General features: G+C 38.3%; 1 protein-coding gene across 1 annotated transcript in view; it reads left to right on the top strand.

Annotated features, from left to right (window-relative positions):
- Nucleotides 1-24,373, top strand: part of FAM19A1 (family with sequence similarity 19 member A1, C-C motif chemokine like) — a 560,264-nt gene that overhangs the window by 411,968 nt on the left and 123,923 nt on the right. The window contains exon 3 of the mRNA XM_025376495.1: nt 13,379-13,519. Coding sequence (XP_025232280.1) covers nt 13,379-13,519 — 141 coding nt within the window. The remainder of the gene's footprint in view (nt 1-13,378; nt 13,520-24,373) is intronic.

Below are 24,373 nucleotides of genomic sequence, written 5' to 3'. Positions count from 1 at the left end.
GTCCATTAATACCCAGTTGACTAAAAACAGTCAATGCCTCCTCCTCCCACAAGGGGGTCAGTAACTACCATAAGCCCAGGAGGAGGAGACAGTCATTGGCATCCCTAATGGCTGCCCCAGCTGACACTAATAATAGTAACAGCATCAGAGCAAACACATTGCTCCTGTACTCCCACACTCTTCCAAGTGCTTTCCCTGTGTTTACTCATTCATCCTCACAACAACCTCATGATGAAAGTATTTTACTACTATTTTCCCCATGTTATAGATGAGGAGACTAAGAATAGAAAGCTTGTATGATTTTCCTGAGATAAATCCAGCTAATAAAGAGTGGAAGCAGTTAAAACCTAGTCAATGACCCCAAAATTCAATCTCAAACACTATGCTCTCAACCATCCTACCACTCACAGACCTGCTGAGATTTAAAAGAATGCCATTCATTGACGCTGTAGAGACAACTTCTTCACAAAATCCTCAATTATGGAATATGTTAGACATAAGCAAAACTCTAATTTTAGTGTCTGTATAACAGATTTCCAAAACATTTAACAGTTTATTTAGGAGGTGGTTAGTAAGTGGCCCATAGATGAAAGTAAAATCTAACATCTATGGATTGGTGTGCAGTTCTCCTATAGGACCAAGAAAAAGGGCTGGATGTGGTGACTCATGCCTGTAATCCCAGCACTTTGGGAGGCCAAGGTAGGCAGATCATGAGGTCAGGAGTTCGAGACCAGCCTGGTTAACATAGTGAAATCTTGTCTCTACTAAAAAATACAGAAAACTTAGCCAGGCGTGGTGGCAAGTGCCTGTAATCCCAGCTACTGGGGAGACTGAGGAAGGAGGGTCGCTTGAACCCATGAGGCAGAGGTTGCAGTGAGTTGAGATTGTGCCACTGTACTCCAGCCCAGGCAACACTGCGAGACTCTGTTTCAAAAAGAAAAAAAAGGAGGTGATTTGCAGTTTGAGATCAGTTTATGGCTCAGCAAGAGGGCCCACTGACGGGCATCTGGCCCTAAAGTGGACAGTATTTAACGGCCACTTCTTCCTTGAGTATCTCAAATTTTGTCTTGATCTTCTCATCTTCACTTCTCAGTCAATTCAAAAATGTTGTTCCATGGCATTTTTTTTCATTTAGCTGGAGAAAAGAAATATCATAAAATAGTTATGGTTTAGAAGTGATGGATTTGGAGTCTTCATATTGCAGTGTCTGCTTTATTTTGTTGACTGTACCTTTATATCTTCATAAAGGAGTTTGTGTATAATCACCACCCATGTTCCTTTTAACATCCATTACATTTATCTGTGAACAATAATGGAAGTATCTCATTTTAAGAGAATAAAAAGAAGTTAACAGTTATTGTTGGGCTTCTTTCTCAGCATGTATTCCTGCTTGTATATCATTAAATATGTTATAAAGAAACAGAGAACAAAAATGAATAAAGAGGTAGGAGTAGACAAAGTGAGGCCAGGCGTAGTGGCTTAAACCTGTAATTCCAGCATTTTGGGAGGTCGAGGTGGGAGGATCACTTGAGAACAGAAGGATTGCTTGAAACTAGGAAATCGAGACCAGCATGGTTTATAACCTAGGAGTAATATATAGGGAGTACAAAGGGTGACGCCCATCTCTACAAAAATACAAATCAAAACATTAGCCAAACATAGTGGCATGTGCTTGCAGTTCCAGCTACTCAGGAGGCTGAGGTGGGAGGATCAGTTGAGCCTGGGAGGTTAAGGCTGTAGTGAGCTGTGATCATGTCACTGTACTCCAACCTAGGCAAAGGAGTGAGACCCTATCTCAAAAAAACAAAAAGACTAGACAAAGTGAGTATGCAATGGAAAGAGCACATTAGGCCACTTGCCATTGCAGGAACAGCTCAGAAATTTGGGGTCTTTGGAACCTGGAACCTAAAAGGCAAATGATTCCATTTTCCAACCTTTCAGAATTCTACCCTTTCATCCTCCTCCAGTGTTGTTTTTGAAATTGGGTTTTAATTTTTATATTAATAACAAGGAGAATGGCAGCCCTTATTTATAATGTACCTACTATATGCTGCTCGATTTCTTAATTACTTTTCATATACAATCTCTAATGCTCACAGTATCCATTAAATTTAGGCATTTTGCTTAGAGGGACAAGGGCTTAGAGGTTACAACTTGCTCCAAATCATCCGGCTAGTAACCAAAGTGATGTTAATTATTCAGAATTATATTATATATTAGTATATTTGGTCTTTTATGTCAGTGTGTTACATAATTTTAGAAAAATTAGTATAGCCAGAGGAGTTATTCATATAAAATAGCATGGCCTATGTCTGTTCTAGAAATTGTTTCCATGTCATTCTCAGCCTTAAAGGATAGCAATGGTGAAGGAAAGCCTGATCAACTATTGCCTAGCTGGGCCAATGGTCTCGGTTTAAGAATAGGGTCGAGGGAGATCCAAAGGGGATTTAAGTCAAGAATATTGCACCCTAAAACGAACGTAGATATAGCTGTTTTTCTAATCCCTATTTAACTTCAATTCTTGTCCCAGTCATAGTAGAATACAACTTATTCATTTTAGATGTTGGCTCAGGGAAGCTGTGATTCAGTTTCCGGAGACTTATATTGACATTCAGGGTGAATGCCCCACTTTGAGGTAGAAACTTCCCCTTCAGTTGTTTCATTTCTGAGATTGCATTAATTTGGAATGATTGAAGGAAAGTCTACATCAAGCAAGCAAATTTGAGGACAGAGAATAGAAAAATGAAGATATATCCTCAGGCTTATTTTAACAAAAATTTGAAGGCAGATCTGAGAGTAGCCCAAAGGCAGTCTGATGTCCACTCCATTACAAGGGTTCCCTTTCCTCATGCTCTCTGATGCATCCTTGTTGGGAAAGAGTAAAAGTTCCACAATATGTAAAAAGCAGTAAGGAATCAAGTGTGTTCTTGTAACCTCATTGATGCACCTTTGGGTAAAATGTATTTCCATGGGGGTAGACCAGTTACTAAAAATTATTTGTGCAGTAGAATTTCAACATATCCATTATATAAGACATTTTCTTCTTTTAACAAAATGAAGAAATCTAGTGGATGGGTGTTGAGTTGATTGTGGTATTACCTTACTTTTAGCAATTTTATTTCGGGGAGATAATGATGCCTAAATGTAGTTTCTCCGTGATTAGCTTGGAATGGAGAGTAGAAAGATAAGAGTGAGGAGTAGTCCATATTGGTGGAAAAAGGGAAAAAATAAGAGTTATATTTTTCCCACCAACAATTAGGACTGGTCAAAGATGATAACTTCAATAGTATTAGTAATATCAGAGTAAATTTTCATGCCTACTCTGAACCAGGTATTATTATAATCACTTTGCCTATATTTATTTAATTCTTATACCTGTTAAGTATAAGAATTATTGCAACTATTGCAATCCAGGGCATTCACCCTGGATGTCAATATTAGTCTCTGGAAACTGAATCACAGCATCAATGCCCTTCAGGTTCCCTGAGCTAACATCTAAAATAAATAAGTTGTATTCTACTGTGATGAGGACAAGAATTGAAATGAAATAAGGCCTAGAAAAATAGCTATAATGTGTCTACTGTTCACTATAGGATGCAGTATTCTTGACCTAAATCCCCTTTGGATCTCCCTCAACCCTATTCTTAAACCAAGACCATTGACTCAGCTAGGCAATAGTGTAGTTCTTAAAACAACCCTGTAAAGATGATGCTGTCATCCACATTCTACAGATGAGAACCGTGAAATATGGAATGAAAAATAATAGGAAGCAGCAGACCCAGAACTTGTTTCTGTAGCCTGGCTCTGGAATCTGTGATCCTATCCATTATGCTACCCTGCCTCAAACATTGTCCTGCCCAGAATTTCTTCCATTTTCCTACCTTTTTCCTCTACATACCCAAGGACCCTGGGAGAGAATGGATGGGAATTTGTTTAATCACAAGCATAAACAAATCAAGCAGCTATTTTGCCCTCTTCAACCAAAACATGCTTAAAGATCCATTAGTGTCTCTCTTGTCAATGATTTACAGACAAAGACACTCAGGGCTTCCTTCCAGTCCATTGGGTCAATAAAGCACTTTAAACACAGTCTTAAATATGCATTTCTGACACCCACTACAATGAATTCCAAAAAAGCTATTTATAAAACCTTGATCAAGAAGTCCTGTAAAAGTGACTCTGAAAAAAATTTGTGATTTTTCTTACATATTACAGCTTTTAAAGAAAGGAACCATTTGTAATAAAGTGGAAAGGCAAGGATTCTAATAATCATGTCAGTCTTAACATTCCTTAAATATGGTTTATTCATTTTCTCCAAAAGTTGCCTTTGGCTATAAGCATATATCCTGGCCTATTAATGCGAACTGAAGTTTCCTCACAGTTACTTTTAATTGCTATTTCATTTTAAAGCTATTACACTTAGAGTAAAAAGCTTTTCCTTTGTATGTTTTGACACCATCCCAAACCAAAATCCCAAGTTGATTTCTCTAGAAGGTATATTGGAAGTTCTCATCTTTGCAAAAGCTACACTTATTCAAATTCATCTTTGTGAAAATATCCACATAATGGATGTTCAGAAGAAGTTCCCAAAAGAGGATTAATTTATATATTCTATCTTTCTTCTTCTACCTTTTCCTTTCTATTTTCCTTTTCTTTCCCTTTACATTCCATCTATTCTTCCCTCCCTCTCTTTCTTTCCTTCCTTCCTTTCTTTCATCATTCAGTCATTTAATAATTTAGTAAATGTGTGACTGCCCACTATTATTCCAGGCACAAGAGATAAAGAATTAAACAAGATGTGGTCCTCCTGCCAGCACAGAGTGCCCAGCCAAACAGGCTAGACAACAAGCCCGTAATTCCAGTTAGGAGTCATGCTGAAAAAGAAAAGTTCAGCTTGCTAAGAGAACATATAATGGGGGTCAAAAGTGAGTCTCTGAGGAAAAGGTTCATTCAACAACTATATACAGACCAAACAAGTGCCAGATTTCAAGCTTAGTACTGGGATAGTGGTAAAACAGGAAAAAAAAAAAAATGTTGTCTTTCCTCTTTATAGGAAAAGCAATACATTATTTTTAAAAAATCAAAATCATGCACACTGTAAATATTATTGTACAAGAATTATGTAGGAGATGTAGGATCATACACAGGAGAATATATCTCAGAGTATGGTTCAGGAAGACCACCACAGCAATACCCACATACATGTACATGTACAAGGCTTAGGTTTACATTCCCTCTCTTTTTATTTTTAAAACAATTTTCTCTATTCCAATTTACACTACCCACTTAGCATCGTTTCTTCTTTCCCAGAAAACCTGCTGTTGTGATAATTTTAAATTGTTTGGCTATGCTTTATCTTGGACACAAAACCACTGATAGATATGGTTTGGCACTATGTCCCCACCCAAATCACATCTCGAATTGTAATCCCACATGTCGAGAGAGGGAGCTGCCTGGAGGTGACTGGATCATGAGGGTGGTTTCCCCCATGCTCTTCTCATGATGGTGGGGGAGTTCTCATAAAATCTGATGATTTTAAAAGTGGCCGTTTCCCCAGCATTCTCTCTCCTGCCACATTTTTAGAAGGTACTTGCTTTGCCTTCACACTCTACCATGATTATAAGTTTCCTGAGGTCTCCCAAGTCAGTCATGCGGAACTATGAGTCAGTTAAACCTCTTTTATTGGTAAATTACCCAGTCTCAGGTAGTATCTTTACAGCAGTGTGAAAACAGACTAATACAATCACCAACAGCAAAAGATACTACTGAACGTCCAATTCCCTGGCAGATGAAAAAGATCGGACATTTGCAAATTCCCATAGGTGTCCATTCTAAAAAGTTGACCCAGTTTGTAGCCCAGAGTGATCCAGTTGGTTAGTATGAGCTATTTCTATTAAATATCCAATCTGGGGGCAAACCCTGGCTTATGATGCCAGTTGTCAAGCTTTTACTCATCTGCCTGCCAGTCATTCCTAACCTCTTCTTCCCTTTCCATCATGACACATAATTGTCACCAGTGGGGACTCCTTTTAAAAGAAACATTATCCTTAGCAATTTATCTTCTTTGTTTCCTCACTTGTACAGGTCAAGACAGTGATGCATTGAGTTGGGAAGAAGGGATCATTGCTAGAGCATATTGGACTCGGCATTTTTTTAACTTCTCCAGCTCAGAGTTGCTGCTGCCAGAAATAGTCTTGAAATGCTATCTTTTTCTCTTTTTTGGATATTAGAAACTTTCTTTTCCTGTTAAAAATGGTTTGATAATGTATTCAGGGCTCTGATAAACCCAAGAGAAAAGAGCAGATGGGAAACTAGAGAGATGCCCCATGGAGCTTTTTTTTTTTGCAGGGGAACTTCTCGTTAATACCTGGGTCAACATGAGCAAAAGGAATGAGAAGAAAGACCACTGGTTTGAAGATTTGTGACAGAAAGAGAACTGGAAAGCAGAGTACATTTAACACATCCGAATTTTTCAGATCAGTGTGCATTAGCCAGATAATTACAGCATTTACCTCCTAATTGGAAAGAACAATGGGATCCCTTATAATGCTAGATTTAGGGGTTTGGAAAAATTTTATAGATATTTTAGATATGTGTTTTCTGCAGATTAACTGATAACAGAAACAATAATCTGGAAAATCTGAGTAGTACAATTAACCTCCATACTAGCCTGTTCTTTATTCTACATCCTCTGCCATTAGATGATAGGTTACTTCATCTGTCTTATTTTTTAGATCTACAGATCCTGGGTGAAATCCAAAAGAGAGGCTATTTTCCATAAGCAAAAAAAAAGAAAGGAAGCTGCATTTTCTAAGGAAGCACTTAGATGACTTAGCTTTGAGAAACCATAGATCATCTTGAAATCATTTTGACTTGGATTGAGATGAAATTTAGAAATGGATAGGTATTGACACCAAGGAAAAGTCTGAAAGACATTTCAATGACAAATATTATCAGTTTGAAATGACCTTGGCAGTTAAGTTTGAAAGGATAGTTCACAAGGTAAACCTTAAAATGCAGATACATTGGATTAAAATGGACATTTTCTAATTTCCAGAAAGGGTATGACAAACTTAACTCTTCCCTTTCATTGGGAGCAACTCTGGGGAACATTTTGGTTTCCTTTCTCCTTTTCCAAGAAGCCAGCTGATGGGGGCAATAGATAAGTAGAACCTTTTTGTCTGAGGGAGTCTTGAAAAATTTTATCTCTGTGGTTATAATAGGAATTTTATGTCCTTTTATATCCTTATAGAATTTGATCACCTTCTCACTGGTGGACCCAAGTAAAGGTGAGCTCTTGATATAGCCAAGAAGTGAAAAACACATAGAAATGGGGGAAGGTGTGTATTTTACAAGCTTACTATACTCTGTATATATACTCTGCTATACCAAAGGCATACACCCCTCTCGGTTAGGTTCCATATCATTTGATCATTCAGAAATCCATGACAGATTTGTTATTCATTTTTCATTTTGTTCATTCGTCTACCCATCTGAATGTAATGTGGTATCTTTGATGGGACCCTGAAACAGGAAAGTATATTAAAAGCTAAAAGAATCTGTGAATAAAGCCTAGCCTTTAGTTAATAATGTATCAATCAAATATTTGTCATTTAATACTTCCTTTAGATAGCTGATAATCACCTAAGTGTGATTGATTTCACTTTTTCATTAGTAGAAGGATCTCTGTGAAGAATAGATTATTATACTGAATTTTAAAAATAGCTTATCTCCTTTCTTAGAGTGGAGGTAACTGAGCCCCCTTGGATAATCCATAAAGCCCCACAAAATGTATCTTCAGAGCAAAGTTATGTAAGTGTGAATTTTCCTGCCAAAGAGCTAATATTTTTAGTTTTTTAATACAAGTCCAGGCTTCCATGGGCAGGATAGATTGAAAGATTAAATTGCTCCATTTGACTGTGGCTAGATCTGTCGCAACATAAACTTTGGGAATGAGATTTAGGTATGATGGGCCAATCAGATCTTCCAACTGTTGGGGTCCTGTGGGGTTCCACTGTGTCTACCAAGACCTAGTTCTGGGCTCTGCGCCAGTGTACCTGAGCAGCATGTGTAATTGAGGCCATAGTTCAACTTGTCAAAACCGACAAGCCTGTTATTTACAGCAACACCTTCCTGGCCTCCTGTGTGCAAAGCCACCATCTGTGCGTCTAAGGAAGATATGCCCTGGGGTCATTGACTTTATATACAAGTCTTTAATGAAAATGGAGCATTCGTCACTTCCCAGTTACCAAGCTTTTCTCCCTTTTTCAAGGAAATGACATCATGTATGTGAGGGTGGGACAGGGGAAAGAGCACTGTATATGGGATGAGAGTCTGGGTTCTGGTCTCAATGCTATTGGCTCCTTGCTAGGTAAAACATGGGCAAGTTTCTTTTTCTTTTTGCATTTTAAGTTTGTTTGGATATTCTTTTTTATTATTATTATACTTTAAGTTCTAGGGTACACGTGTACAATGTGCAGGTTTGTTACATATGTATACATGTGCCATATTGGTGTGCTGCACCCGTTAACTCATCATTTACATTAGGTATATCTCCTAATGCTATCCCTCCCCCTTCCCCCCACCCCATGACAGGCCCTGGTGTGTGATGTTCCCCATCCTGTGTCCAGGTGTTCTCATTGTTCAATTCCCACCTATGAGTGGGAACATGCGGTGTTTGGTTTTCCGTCCTTGTGATACTTTGCTCAGAATGATGGTTTCCAGCTGCATCCATGTCCCTACAAAGTACATAAACTCATACTTCTTTATGGCTGCACTTCTTTATGGCCACATTTTCTTAATCCAGTCTATCATTGATGGAAATTTTTGGTTCCACGTCTTTGCTATTGTGAATAGTGCTGCAATAAACATACATGTGCATGTATCTTTATAGCAGCATGATTTGTAATCCTTTGGTTATATGCCAAGTAATGGGATGGCTGGGTCAAATGGTATTTCTAGTTCTAGATCCTTGAGGAATGGCCACACTGTCTTCCACAATGGTTGAACTAGTTTACAGTCCCACCAACAGTGTAAAAGCGTTTCTATTTCTCCACTTTCTCTCCAGCATCTGTTGTTTCCTGACTTTTTAACGAGCACCATTCTAACTGGTATGAGATAGTATCTCACTGTGGTTTTGATTTGCATTTCTCTGATGACCAGTGATGATGAGCATTTTTTTGTGTGTCTGTTGGCTGCATAAATGTCTTCTTTTGAGAAGTGTCTGTTCATATCCTTTGCCCACTTTTTGATGGGGTTGATTTTTTCTTGTAAATTTGTTTAAGTTCTTTGTAGATTATGGATATTAGCCCTTTGTCAGATGGGTAGATTGTAAAAATTTTCTCCCATTCTGTAGGTTGAAACATGGGCAAGTTTCTAAGACACTCTTGGTCACAGTTGCTTCTCCTGTAAAATAAAGATTTGTGATGTGTTTATTATGGTATCGGGCACATAGGAAAAACTCAGTAAATGATTAATTTCTTTAATACTATTATTATTACCATTGGTTGCATGGCTATATTTCTTGCTCTAAGTCTGCATCATCTCTAGAAAATTGAAATAATAATAGTTCTACCTCCATCTTTGAACTGCTTTGAAAATTAAATAAAATATGTGTTAAAAACACATTTTAAACCTTGATAATAATATTCCACACGTTGTTGAATACATAAAACAATAAGAATCCATGTTCTGGAGGAGTTTGATTTCCAATGGGACACATGGACAATAATGTCATGAGAAAATTATATACTGTGTTTGAACGTTACAGGTGTTGGGCGCAGGGGAGTGAGGGGACATAAAACAAGGGAGCTCATGAGTACTGGCTAAGGGGAGTATGATTTATTTTGAGTAGACAAGTGTCAAGTGTGCCTCTTATTAAGTGACATTTGAGCAATGATGGAGTCGGGAGTGGGTGAGCCAGAGATCTGTTGGGAGTGTGTCTCAGGTGATACAGTGACCCTCATGGGGTACGTGCCTAGGGTGCTCATGCAGTAACTGTCAAAACAGTGTCCATGGAGGAAAGGGAAGGAGAGAGAGAGTCATAACAAATCGGCCGGGAGTGGTGGCTCATGCCTATAATCCCAGCACTTTGGTAGGCCGATCACCTGATGTCGGGATCACCTGATGTCGGTGGATCACCTGATTTCGGGAATTCAAGACCATCCTGACCAAAATGGAGAAACCCTGTCTCTACTAAAAATACAAAAAAATTAGCTGGGCATGGTGGTGCATGTCTGTAACCCTAGCTACTCAGGAGGCTGACGCAGGAGAATCACTTGCACCCGGGAGGCAGAGGTTGCAGTGAGCCGAGATTGTGCCATTGCACTCCAGCCTGGGCAACAGGAGGGAAACGCCATCTCAGAACAAACAAACAAAATGAATAAGGTCAGAGTCACAACTGGGGGAGGAGGGGTGGCTCGGATATTCAACCTTGATAACCTTTCTAAGCCAAGTGTCTTAGAAAAACTTCCAACTTTTTCTTGGAAGTTTTTCAACCACAAGGAACAACCACTTGTGAAAAGATGCAAAAAGCATGAGTTTGGGGATCTAGTAGACGGGGGTCACACTTATGTGATTCTGGGCAAGTTATTCAACCCCTCTGAGCCTCAGCTTCTCATGTGTAAAGTGAGGACAATACCTTGTAATGTTGCTGGAATGTGTATAATTAATACAGCGTCCAGCATCCAAATCAGAGCTCCAGAAATGGCAGTGAGCTCGAAGAGTGGCAGAGAAGCATTCCTTTTTCTCATTGACAGCAGTGCCATGAGGGACAGGCTTTGGACCTTCAGTGCCCACCTTGTTGTCAGTATTATTTAACTCAGTGCAGTAACTCAGGCAATCTGGCGTGTCTGTCATTGTGTCCGTTGACTTGACTGTAAATCATATGAGATTCAAAATACATCCTGAGAGCTTTCATGTGCCTTGTGCCATTTTCAATCATAAATATTGCTCCACTCTTGTGTTAGAGCCAAGAGGTGATGTTAAAATTAGTGGCATTTTCGTGAAGTGTTGAACTAGCTATTACTGACCTGACCGAGGGTATTTGTAGCTGACAATTATAAGCTAAAGTGACATGATTGCAGGTGTCTGAGTTAAAGAGTGTAATATATGATTAGCCCTATTCCATTAACTCGAATCTCAGTGTTGTGCATGTGGAGATAGTAAGGCACTCTTCCATGAGCAAGTTGCAGCCTTCTTTCTTCTACTCAGTGTTTTGCAAGAGCCATTTAATTCTTCTCCTTTGCTACCTTGTACTTCTCCAACTCCTCCTGTACACAGCTTACCAAGGTGGTTGCCCTAGGGAAATACCTGTACCACACCAGTCCTTTGTTCCAAAAATTCCCATTCATTGCTGTGAGGAAACAAGCGATGACCTTGACCCCAATCAAGCTTACAGTTTGGCTAGGGCACAGACATGAACAACTACACACAGGAAATGTGTAGGGTGCTAATAGAATGAACAATGGTGGAAGTGAGGAACATTCTCTAAGGAACTGACCTTTGAGTTGAGCTCTAAGGAGAGTTAACTGGTAAAATCATTTGTGTCAGAGTGAGGAGGTTGGAGGGATGGGAGGTAGGAGTGAGTATTCCGGGAGAAACCATATTTTCAATCCCTCTAAGACAGAAACTGTGTTATTTATATCTTTGTTGGCACCAAAGATAAAAATTTATATCTTTGTTGGCACCAAAGATATAAATTTATACCTTTGTTGGCACCTACAAAGATATGAATAATATCCAGTCACTCTGGTATTCTTGTTATAGGAAGCATATACAGACTCTTTACCATGTGTCAGGCTCAGCACTAACCCTTTTACATGTGTTCTCTCTGTTTTTACTCACATAACCCTGTGATACAGGTGTTACTATTATTCCCATTTTACAGGTGAGGAAACTAAGGCATTCAGTAAGTGACAGAGCTGAGATTCAAACTAAAAGAGGCTGATGTGAAAGCCTGAACTCTTCCCTCCCATGGAGAGAAACATAATTAGTTTACTCAAAATCAGAGACTCTTGTGTTTCTTTCATGTTAGGCCAGGGTTTCTCGACATCTTCACAATATTGATCTTTTAGGCTAGATCATTGTTTCCATGGGAGGCCATCCTGGGCATTGTGGGATATTTAACGTAGCCCTGCTTCCTTCCTGAAAGATACAAGTAGCAGTGTGCTCCAACCAGTGATGACAATCAGAAATATCTCCAAACTGGCCAGCTATTATTAGCGGGGAGGGAGCAACATCACACCTCGCCACCACTGCACTGAGGATCGCTGCATTACACAGTTCTCAGAGGACAGGATGAAAGCATGAAGCTGTCTCTTAAGTCTTCTCTCCTTCCTTTCTCCCTCCTTTTCTTTTTTACAATGTTTTCGAAGTGTCCATATGTATCCTCTGGGTACAGGGGATGTATTATCATCCATATAGTTTATCACACAGTAATTTATATATAGAGGTTGCTTAACAAATGCTTGGTGAATTTTTGCCAACTGCATCCTAAATGCCAAGAATCCTAAGTGGTCCGGGTCTATTCTGAACTCCAAACTTGATGTTGAGAAAGTTGACTCCTGCTTTCTGGTCACTTGGTGTATCTTTTGTGTGTCCCTAGAGATCTGGCTTAGCTGATTTCCTGTAGGCCAGAAAGACCCACTTGGATGCTTATCAACCTTTACACGGAGCCGGCAGTTCACCTGCTAAGAACCTAGTGGAGGGTGACACACATTAGTTTGCCAATAAATTCTGATGAATGCATGGATGGGCTGTTACAATTAAGTCAAGTTATATGACCAGGCCTGCAATTTGAGACATTGTTTAAAGCACCTACCCATTTTCTCCAGCAATTCTTTCTTTCATTTGTGGATGAAGTCTAGATTTGTGAAATATCTCCCGAATAGATTTTCTATTTAGCCCCCTTGAAGTAGTCAGGCAATGGAAGGGAGAGCTGATTTCTGGGCAGTTTTTCTGGCACTGTAGCTTCTGTATCACTGGAGTGTCAGTTGTTGTCAATAGAGAGAGCTCAGAGAATCTTAAATCTGATGATAACACAAAAGATGGCTCCCAAAATATCCATTTAAATCAGGCAGCATCTTTATTGAGTGTGTTAGTTCCAGGCATTCATTGCTTTACTGCCTCTCAATACCTACAGCCCAGAATTGCCACATCTTGAGGGCTATCCATTGGTATTCTTTGTTGCTTTGGAAGTACAGCACTGTCCTCTCTGTGATTACATATAGTAGAAGAGAGTCCTTTTGTAATTATATTTCATGGAAACTGTTTCTGTAATTTCAATTACTTTCCTCAACCCCTCTACATGTACTCCCAGAGGCTCAAATAGTCGCTGAGTTATTTCTCATCAGTGTCCCTGTTCTTTCTCTCTTGCCAGAAGGAGGGACGTGTGAAGTGATAGCAGCACACCGATGTTGTAACAAGAATCGCATTGAGGAGAGGTCACAAACAGTAAAGTGTTCCTGTCTACCTGGAAAAGTGGCTGGAACAACAAGAAACCGGCCTTCCTGCGTCGACGGTAGGTACCTGGCTTTACCTCTTGAAAAGTTCATATGGCATTCACTGTACCTAATGTAATTTCTCATTTTATCTACTATGGTTCCAGATACTGAACCAGGTGCATCCAAAGTGTTAAAAAGTTATACAATTGCCAGCCTCAGCAGAGTTTGAATTCTTTTTTCTCTGGTGCTATTATTTCAATGTTTTTTCCCCAAAAAATCCATGTTGAAATTTGCTTGCCATTGCAGCATTGAGAGGTGGGACCTTCGGGAGGTGATTGGGCTGTGAGGAACTGTATTAGTCCATTCTCACACTGCTATAAGGAAATACGTGAGACTGGGTAATTTATAAAGAAAAGAGGCTTATTTGGCTCATGGCTCCACAGGCTGTACAGGAAGCATGGCTACGGAGGCCCCAGGAAACTTTCAATCATGGCAGAAAGTAAAGCAGAAGCAAGCAGGTCTTACATGGCCAAGAAAGGAGGAAGAGAGCAAAGGAGGAGGTACTACACAATTCTAAACAACAAGATTTTGTGAGAACTCACTCACTATCATAAGAACAGCAAGGGGGAAGTCTGCCTCCATGAGCCAGGCACCTCTCACCAGGCCCCTGTTCCAACACTGGGGATTACAATTTGACATGAGATTTGGACAGGAACATAAATCCAAGTCATATCAGGGAGCCTGCCCTTATGGGTAGAATTAATGCTAATATAAAAGGGTAAGTGTATACTTCTCTTGCACACTTGCCTTTCTGCCTTTCATCATGTGATGATGCTGCAAGAAGACCCTTACCTGATGCCTTCATCTTGTACTTCCTAGCTTTTAGTACTGTGAGCTGATAAATTTCTATTCATTATAAAGTACTCAGTCTCAGATATTCCATTATAGCAGCACAAAATGAACTAAACTTCTGGGTCCTGGGGTTTCAAATAGCTTTATTTTGAAATTTTTTTAGAGCAAATTAGGGTAAAGGAATTTTTTTCAGGTCAAGAAACTTGAAGGTCCAGCTCATTTGGGAAATGATTTTGGACTGAGGCTATAGAGAATGATGATGGTGATAATGATAATAAATATAGCAACACCTAACATTCATTCAACACATATTTAATGAGCACTTACTATATGCCAGGTACCACTCTGGGTGCTCCAGAAAAATTGATGAATAAATAGAATTGTCCTGAGTCCTCAGTGTGGGTCAAACCCTGTGCTAAACACTTCTCATGCATTATTTTATTTAATCCTTCCAACAATTTGACAAAGCAGTATATGTTTTCTTTATTGTGATATAACGGATCCCAAAACTTAACAGCTTAAGACAGAAAATATTATGTCGTAGTTTCTGTGGGTCACGAATTAAACTTATGAGGTTCTGGCTTAGAGCATCTCATGTGGTTGCAGTCAAGATCTGAAGGTTTGACTGATATGGCAGAATGGTTTTAAGAAGGCTTGTTCACATGGCTATTGGGAGGTGGTCTTGGTTCCTTGCCTTGTGAACACCCTCTCATAAAAAGCTTGGTGTAAAAAGCTTGAAGTAGCTGGCTTCCCTCAGAGTGAGTAATCCAAGAAAACAATACAGAAGCCTTTATACGTCACCTCAGAAGTTACACTTTGTTATTTCCACAATATCCTACAGGTTATACCCACCAGCCCCTATTCATTGTGGTGGTAGACTACAAGGGCTGGAAGACCAGCAGGCAGGGATCATTGGGGGGCACCATGGAAACTGATTAGCATGAGGAGATACATTTTTCTCTACCATTTTCAACATGTAGAAACCGAGGCTTGGAAGGGTTGAATAGTGTTCCATTCATCCCATGGTTGATAACCCATGGCTCGAATGACTCTTCAGCCCAGCATAATGGACTCTAATACCAAATTTAGACCACCACCTTTAAGACAATTTTATATGTTACTGCCAAACAATGAGTCCAAGGTGCAAAGGGACTATAAATCTCTCCTCCCATCTTTGTGTTTCATAATTTAGAGCTGGGTGTGCATTGATTTTCAAATCCTTTATTTAAGAAATCAGGAGGAGGACTCAAAGAAATGAGTCACTTGCTTAGTTCACATAACAGGACATTCAACCTGAATCCCTTGGCTTGGTGTTCATTGTTCTTCCTCTAGATATAGATAAGGAAGGACACCTTCTAGATCGATTCATGTTATGTATTTTCATTATGGATCAGTAGGTGGTTAGAAAGAGAAACACACTCAAGCTAGGCTAAGTAAAGAGGAAGTATTTTAAGGAAATAAAGGAATCTCGGTGAAACACTTATAGGAAATTCAGCCAAACCTCTTGGAATTTGTAAGTTCTTCAGGCAGCTGTCATCTCATTTTCTTTGTTCATGGAACATACTGTCTCTGATCTCTGTTTGCCTAATTCTCTCCTGTGTAGACTGTCTCTTTTCAAGATTTTTATTTTTACCTTCTCATAAATTAGAGAATGATATAAGGCTTTTACTTCCATGGTACTGACTCCAATCTCTCTTAGCATGATTGTATTGCTTCAGGGCACATATACATTTGACTCAGTATCTGTGTCTTAATACATTGTCTGAGAAGACAAGATGTGATTGGCCCAAGTTAGGCCAATGCGTCAACCTTTGCCCAACTAGTCACAGTCAGAGGAGCAAGCTTATGTGGCATATACAGCTGTCAATTATATGCCATGGGAAGGTCAAGCTATTTTATTTTTATTTTTTAGAGACAGGGTCTTGCTCTGTCACCCAGGTGGTATGCCATGGGACCATCATGGCTTACTGCAGCCTCAAACTCCCAGGCTCAAGCAAACATTCTCCCTCAGCCTAATTTTTCTTTTATTTTCTGTAGAGACGAGGTCGTGCTATGTAGCCTAGGCTTGTCTCGAACTCCAGGGCTCAAACAACCCTCCTGCCTAAGCCTACCAAAGTGCTAGGATTACAGGCATGAGCCACCACGCCCAGTCAGGTCAAACTGTTTTTTAAAGGATGTAGAAAAGTCAAGTTTGGGGATATACTGGGGCTAGTTTTCAACTGGGGCAATTTCTCCCAGGGATCATTTGATAATGTCTGGAGATATTTAGGTCTACACATTTGTCACAACAAGGGAGCTGCTACTGATATCTAGTGGGTAGAGGCCATGAATCCTATTGAACATCCTGCAATACACAGGACAACCCCTGCTCCCCTAAATCCCCACAATGAAGAATTCTCCAGCTCAAAATGTCAATGATACTGAGGTTGAAAAACTAGCACTATGATTATTTACTTACTCTACACTACAGTCAACACAGTGAGCACCTCTAATGCAGGGAAGGCAGGCAGTTAGATGAGTAAAGCTATTTCCCTCTCTCTTAGAGAAGAAACTCTTGGCCTAGAAGCCAATAAGCATTATAAAACAAAACCATGATGGTTTCTCATGTTCTTTGCCAAAGAAAGCCTTGAAGCCGTTAACTATAAATCTTCATTTTGTTTCCAGTTCATTTTTATCTCTAATGATCTAGAAATAGAATTACCTTTAGGATTTGGATATAAAACACAACATGCAATGCTTTGCTTATGCTGACAGAGGGGGAAATGGTATCTAGCCCTAAGATTTGTGAGAAGTTAAGCCACATAACAGTAATATTTTTATCTCAGGAAAACTTTGTTCGACTTTGGAAAATCTGAACTCTTTGGTGTGGTTGGTTCAAACGAAAGGGCTATCCTTTCTGTCTTCCAGGTAAAAGTCAATAAAGTATTGAGTGTTCTTTATTCTCATGTTTATTGCTTATATTTTTGGTAACATTCTACTCCAAAATCCTTCAATCCATTGGCATGTATGGACAAGTCTATTGTGTTGCTATGATCAAAATTGTTTTGGTGGCCTGGATCTCTGAATGAAAATTAAATATAAAGTATGAATATAAATTAAAATTTCAGTGTAGTTATTAACATCATGGACTGAGAAATTTGATATACCTGGATGGAATCACAGCTGTAACTATTACTGGTAGAATGACATTTTTGATGGAATGACATTTGCTTTCTAACCTCAGCTTCCTCGTCTGTATTTTTGATAGAATGATTAATTTGCTTCCTAAACTCAGTTTGTTCATCTGTAAAACAGGGATTATAGGCATTTCTACTATTTAAGATTGTTCCGAGGATTAAGGAAATCTTCTATATAATATTTTTTGCACAATGTCTGACTCCTGTCAAAGGCTCACTAAATGATAATATCTGTTTTCTGACTAGTAAATGTGGATAATCCTTAGAGAGAAACTTTTTATATGAGTTTTGTTCCATATTAATTGAATATGGTGGAATTTTAGCCATCATCTTTTCTTGGAAATGCTTCAAACTAATTATCATGGATATTACTAATACTGGTAAGTCATCTTCAGGAATGCATGTTTATAATAGGAATTTTGAAAACTTCAGAGATACATCCATGCACTAAAATCACCCATGATATCATTGCCCAGGGATTATTACTACATTGTAAGATAACATATGTCCTTCCAGTCTTTCCCCGCTATTAAAGAACAAACTCATATTGTAGGTATTTTATTGAACTAAAATGCTGTAGCAAAGTTTTATGGATGGCTTGTTTCACTTAATATATGATGACCATTTCCCAAGTGAATACATATTCTTCAAAAAATTATTTTTAATAGCTATATGGGTTTTTCAGAGGTGGATACACCATTTATTTAACTATCCTCTCTGCTTTATGGCATTTGCAGTGTTTCTTGCATTCCCAATCTCAGTTCCCTTAGACAGGCATCAACTTCTCTGCATGACAGCAGTTGATAATTTATACACCACGTTTGTCCTAAACATATTCTGACTTATGCAGTGAATCTCCCATGGTAAATGTTCCAATTGCTCTTATTTGTCTTCCTCTGAAATTGCAGGTCAGTTTCCTTTTACAGTGTTTTAAAAACAAGAGAACAGCTATCATTTTAAAAGAAGCATATATTGGATTGCTTTAAGATTGAGAATCTGAGAGCAGATTATTGAAAATAGAACAGAAAATTTGGGGTAAAACTTTAGCAGCTTATTCAAAAGTATAATATAGATTTGGAGAAAATTTTAAGTGGTGTTCTTTTGTTTCAAAAATGATATTCTATTTTCTAATAATTGAAAACACCAAAATACACACTTGCCAAATTAAGTTATGAAGTAGTCATTTATAAATACTTATAAAAGCATTATATCCTTGAACCTGTGCCTAGCACTATTCTGAAGGAAGGTAAGTCATTATACCCTAATTATTACTTAATTAATCTATAACCCAAAATGGAAGTAGGTAGCATGCTACTCAATATCTCTAGTTGAGAACAACTAAAAATATTACCTACAGCCTTTTGTTAATTTCCAAGTACTTCTCAGGGACTAAAAGTTAAAATCAAATAAAGATTCATAAACAAGAGGATGATGATTCAAAGCACACCTATTTATTTGAGAACAATTTTTCCAAACCAATGATATAAAACAAACAAAAATGAATTTCTAGAGGGCTTATTAAATTATGTTCTATGATTCTAATTAATCTGTAATGGGCATGAAAATAGTATTGATCTCAAAGTTGTAAAAATAATGGAATATAATTAATATCAGTAATAATAAAAACAATAGTTACCATTTTTTAAGGCTTACTATGTGCCACTCTCCAAACTACTCTAAGTCTATACACTTATTTAATTCTAACTCTAACCCTATAAGGTGTGTCCTCCTATTATTTCCATTTTATTCGCCGGGAAACTGAGGACCAGAGAGATTTGTTGACTGGCTCAAAAATCACACAGCCAGTCATGGCAGAGCCAGAGGGTCAGCCAGGGCTGTCTACAGGGCTCACCATTCATCAGGCATAGGCAAACCCTTAACTAACATGAACACATGTTGTATTCCAAGGGCATTCTTATAAGATGCCAAATATCTGGGTGAGAGGGAAGTAAGTCCAACCATGTGGATACTTACAGAAACACCCAGTTCATTGGGCAATACCTGCCCCTTTTCTTTCTACGTCATAAAGATGATTATGCTTTCTTAGGTCATTGTTATGGAGCAATTAGAAGCAGTTCTTTCAGTGCTTTTGTTTTTATAGAATGATTGAATCTTCATTGTTTAAGCAAGTGGGAGTGGTGAAATTTTTGTGCAGTTTTCTCTATTTGGGATTTTATTTTCATGTAATTTTTATCTGTTTCTGATGTGGACAAATATGGGGAGGTGCATTTAACTAGTTGTTAGTAGGGAGGTCCTTTAAGGCATTGTGGATTTTAGCATCACTGTAATTAAGAAAAAGTCTCCGTGATAAGTTCATAAGTCTTTCTTCTCCTTCCATGTAAATTATGACCGTTTCAATGACTGATTACTAGCAACATTCACCTGGTATTCTTGTCTTCTTATACTGGATCACCAGCAAAAGGCCAGGTTACATCAGAGAACTTCCTTTCACAGCAGTGAAAACCCAAGTTTAAAACAAAACAAAACAAAAAAAATCTTTAGTTAATACAATGAAAAAGTCATCCTGCTATTTCTGTGAAGAAACAAAACTTACAACATAACAGGACATTTTGCTCCTGGCTCATCATACTTAGTCCCCAAGATAAGAGCAAATGAGACAGAGAAGAGATACATAAAGACTTAGACCCAGGAAGACAGACTGACAAGAAGGAGGCAAGACAGACCAGACAGTGAGAGCAAGAAACATACAAAGCATATGAGAAAGAGAGAGTCAGAGATTAAGGGTAGTAAAAGAGAGAAGTTAATAAATAAATGCTTAGAAGGAACGTTAATACATCTATCCATAAGATGGCTTGATTCATTTTTCCCAAGGACTGTTTGTATTCAGTCTTACAGTTTATAACTATTTTTTAAAAATAAAATTTATTTGAGAGATGTAACTTTAATTTTTTTTTCAAGTGGCATTATTCTAGAACAAGAACTTCTGCAAAAGTTCCTTCTGGTGATTGCTCCTTGGGAAAAGACATGATACAATTTTCTTGACCACGTACCATCGTATTTCCTAGAGACAGCCATGGTAGAGAAAAAGGTTTGAGAATTGAAGGAAGTTTGAAATTCAGCAACAGTTTTTCATAGAATAACATGAGATATATGTGAGAAGGATTATGTATGGTAGCCTCTGCTTAGCCTTCCAAAACATGATAGTGTATTAAAGGCTCTGAGAAGTTCTGCAGACAAGTAACTTATTAAACTTGAACACAGTATTTCCCAAACTTTTAGAACCTTTTTAACTGTAATGTTTTTTTATCTCCTCTAGTCCTCAGAGTTCCATGCAATAAACTTGGGGCTATGATGCTGTGGAGTCTGTGTACAATGATTTGTTTCTCAGGATTATCTTTCAAGTCTTCTGAGTTAATGGATAGTGTGATGCCTGTAGATAGCTCAGTGTGTTTCCTAAGACTGGCTGGCCAGACAGTACACAAGTAATCCTATACTGATGTGATTTATAGTATCTCAGTGACATGTTGGGCTCAACTACAGCTTGGAAATCATCTAGAGAACTTCCAGAGCAAGCATAGTATGAAAAAGCTTAAGCCCCTATTCACAATGTGAATATTCACAATATTCACAAATATTTAATGTTTTAGGGGACAGAGAAGATGACCTATTTTGGTTCTGCCATTTGTTACTTGTCATCCACACACAATGAAATACTGAGATAATGAATTGCTGTGGTGGATCATGGATGCATGCCACAAAGGCTGGCTGTGGTCCCTTCATAACTGTCTCTGTTTGAAACTTGCTTTGTTCTTTTTAAACACACCCAAGCTTGTTTAGTAGATGGAATGCTGAACACATATGACTTTATCAGAAGACATTTATAAAGGGAAATTTCATTGTTCTTATTAGAAGAGGACCTTGCATAGCATCTTTAGTGAAGTGATGGCATTTTCAGGCATACTTTCTGAATCGTATGTAAATCCTCTTTGAAACAGCATTTAGTCCCCAACTTGGCACCTAAGCATGTACAGGTGTGTGAGGGATCCAAGTCTGCATCCATAAGAGGAAGAAAAGGATGAATGTACAAGAACTGTCAAAGCTTTTTATAGTGCCTAATAAAAGATAGGTGTCTACATTTGTTCCTCCTAACAAAGACAACTGGAATTCAGTCATCATATGTATCTGTCCAAGAGCAGATGTTGTCATCTTTCTGTTTGTTTGTTTTCTGTTTTAGAGCAGCAGTTGCCAGCTGCCAGCCCACTGACAAAAACCATTCTCAGACCTGTTCCTGAAGTCAGCAGACTATTGAAAAAATTGACTTTGCATGCCTTTAAATGGCACTCCAGTTTCCTACAAGGCTCACTATTTCTTATTATTGCACTGGGCTCTGACAGGTTGATTTCCTGCCTGATCCTTAAAGACAATGGAATGTGTGGTAACTAGCTCATACAGTCATTTCCCCACTAATTTCAAGTGAATAAACTAACTTTAAATAAGTTTTTTTTCCTAAAAAATTAATTTTGTAGAAAAATATACCCTTTAATCAAAGTAATATATATAATCTGTTGTGAATATAAATGTATGCATATATTCCATAATAGAAATATATATCAAAACATCACATCATACCCCATAATTATTTGTCAATTAAAAATTTTTACAAAAGAAATGTATGTGTATAAACCTAACAAAGAAAGAATACAAATTAAAGTAATTCTTCATTTTTTTTCTTTCTCACTAATCCTCTCACATCATAATTGCCAGAGGAAATGATCCTTGTCATATTTCTACATATCCTTACAGAAAATATTTTGGTACACGCAGGCCTACAGATACAGGCATGTAAAACTTTATAAATACAAATGATATTATATTGTATAGACTGGCCTAAACCTAAATTTTTTAGCACAAGGAAATATCTTAAGTAGTTCACTAAAAGAAATAAAAATGGCTGGTAAACATGGAAAAAATGCTTACCATCAGTCAGACGAAGAAATGTAAATTAAACACCGAACTACAGTGTTTCATCAATCAAATAGGCAGAGATAAAACGTTTGGTAATACCCAGACTTAAGGAAGAGAGAGAGAAAAATTACATTTAAATCATACTCGGTGATAAATGACTTACAAACTCAATTAGTTAGCCATTCTTCTCTTTGAGATTCACCAAAAAAGAAGATGATAAATAGGAAATTTTGTGATTAGACTGGCTGTTTGGGGAACATAATACAAATTATGTGCAGTATAATTGCAATGACTTTAGCAACATCTCTTGGATGTTTAATTCTCTGCATTTTCTCAACAGGATCAGATTCATGACTGTGGGTATCATCTAAGAAATATTTCAAGAATTTTGATGTTATTTTAATGTGAAAACTATATATAAAATTATATTTAGTGCATATCCTAGACTTAATGTAGAAGTCTCATTGTAAAGCCCATCAATATAGCCACTTGAGAGAAGCAAAATTCTGTGCATAAACATCTGTCATGGAGTGTATGTCGTGTGTGTGTGAGAGAGAGAGAGGTCATGGCACAGCACACCTGAAATCTTTGTCAGTTACCTAGCTGCCATAAACTTGTTTACACATAACCTCAAATTCACAAAGAAATTTCTCCAAAGTAGCCGCCAAGTCATTGGTTTTCCCAGAGAGCTCAGGTGTTTTCAAATACCTGGTCTTCTCTAATATGATAGCACTTTTCATTCTTTCTTTTTCCAGAAAGCAGGAAAAATGTTGTTCTAAATCTAAGGAGTCAGCTCCACATCCCTTTAGCTGGGCTGCAGCCTAGATAAGGCAGGATTCTAGGGTCCTGTGTTATTAATGGGCTGTCCATATGAATAACAAGCAAATCTTGTGAATTATTTCACACTTCTAGGAAAATCTATAGCCCTGTCCTTCTGCAACAACACCGGAAGCTGCCGAGGATACCAGTACATTTCTATGCAGAAGAATCTGATAACTTTATATAAGGAAGTAGTAAAACTTGTATCCCCTTCTGGGACTTGCGTATAAACTTATACAGATGAGTAATATTTTAAAAAATTAATGATATATATGTTCCTCCATCCTTTGAAGCTCCCTGAATTTCTGAAAACCTACCACCTCCCCCCCATACAAGTTCAAACAACAAGATATGAATTACCCATTGGTACAGTTTGGCTGTGTCCCCACCCAAATCTCATCTTGAATTGTAGCTCCCATAATCCCCATGTGTCATGGGAGGGACCCAGTGGGAGGTAATTGAATAATGGGGACGCGTTTTCCCATGCTGTTCTTGTGATAGTGAATAAGTCTCATGAGATCTGATGGTTTTATAAAAGGCAATTCCCCTGCACATGTTCTCTTGCTGCCACTGTGTAATTTGTGCTGTTGCTCCTTCTTTGCCTTCTGCCATGATTATGAGGCCTCCCCAGCCATGTGGAACTATGATAGTCCATTAAACCTCTTTCCTTTATACATTACCCAGTCTTGGGTATTTCTTTATAGCAGTATGAAAATGGACTAATGCACCCACTAACCAGAGAAGAGAGGCCCAAACATGTGGAATTTAAATTTAAAACCTATTAAGGTACTCAGATTTAGAATTGAAGAATGAGTTTTTTCATGTTCCCCAGACTGTTGAGAGCAGAGGGAGAGGAGGAAGGAAGGACCACATGGGTAGCGGGATGTGGCCCACTAGAGTAAAGGCCATCTGTGACTAGTACCAGAGAGATGTGACTTTACCTAAAGATCCATATCTCCAACCTCCAGCCAAGAGAACACTGTACATGACAGCTCAATACACTTTGTTCAAGCCATTTTATTAGCTGCCTTCAAGTGAAGACCATCCATTAAGAGCAGCTAGATATTGCACATTTATTTTCCAACAAAAGTCATAAACCACAGGTATCCTTAGACCTCCTTAGCCTCCTACCCTGCATAGGTGACCCCCAGGAAATGA

This window comes from Theropithecus gelada, chromosome 2 (assembly GCF_003255815.1).
Source record: "Theropithecus gelada isolate Dixy chromosome 2, Tgel_1.0, whole genome shotgun sequence".
NCBI classification, from domain to species: domain Eukaryota; kingdom Metazoa; phylum Chordata; class Mammalia; order Primates; family Cercopithecidae; genus Theropithecus; species Theropithecus gelada.
Note: the sequence above shows the minus strand (reverse complement) of the source record. Positions and strands in the feature narration are given on the sequence as shown.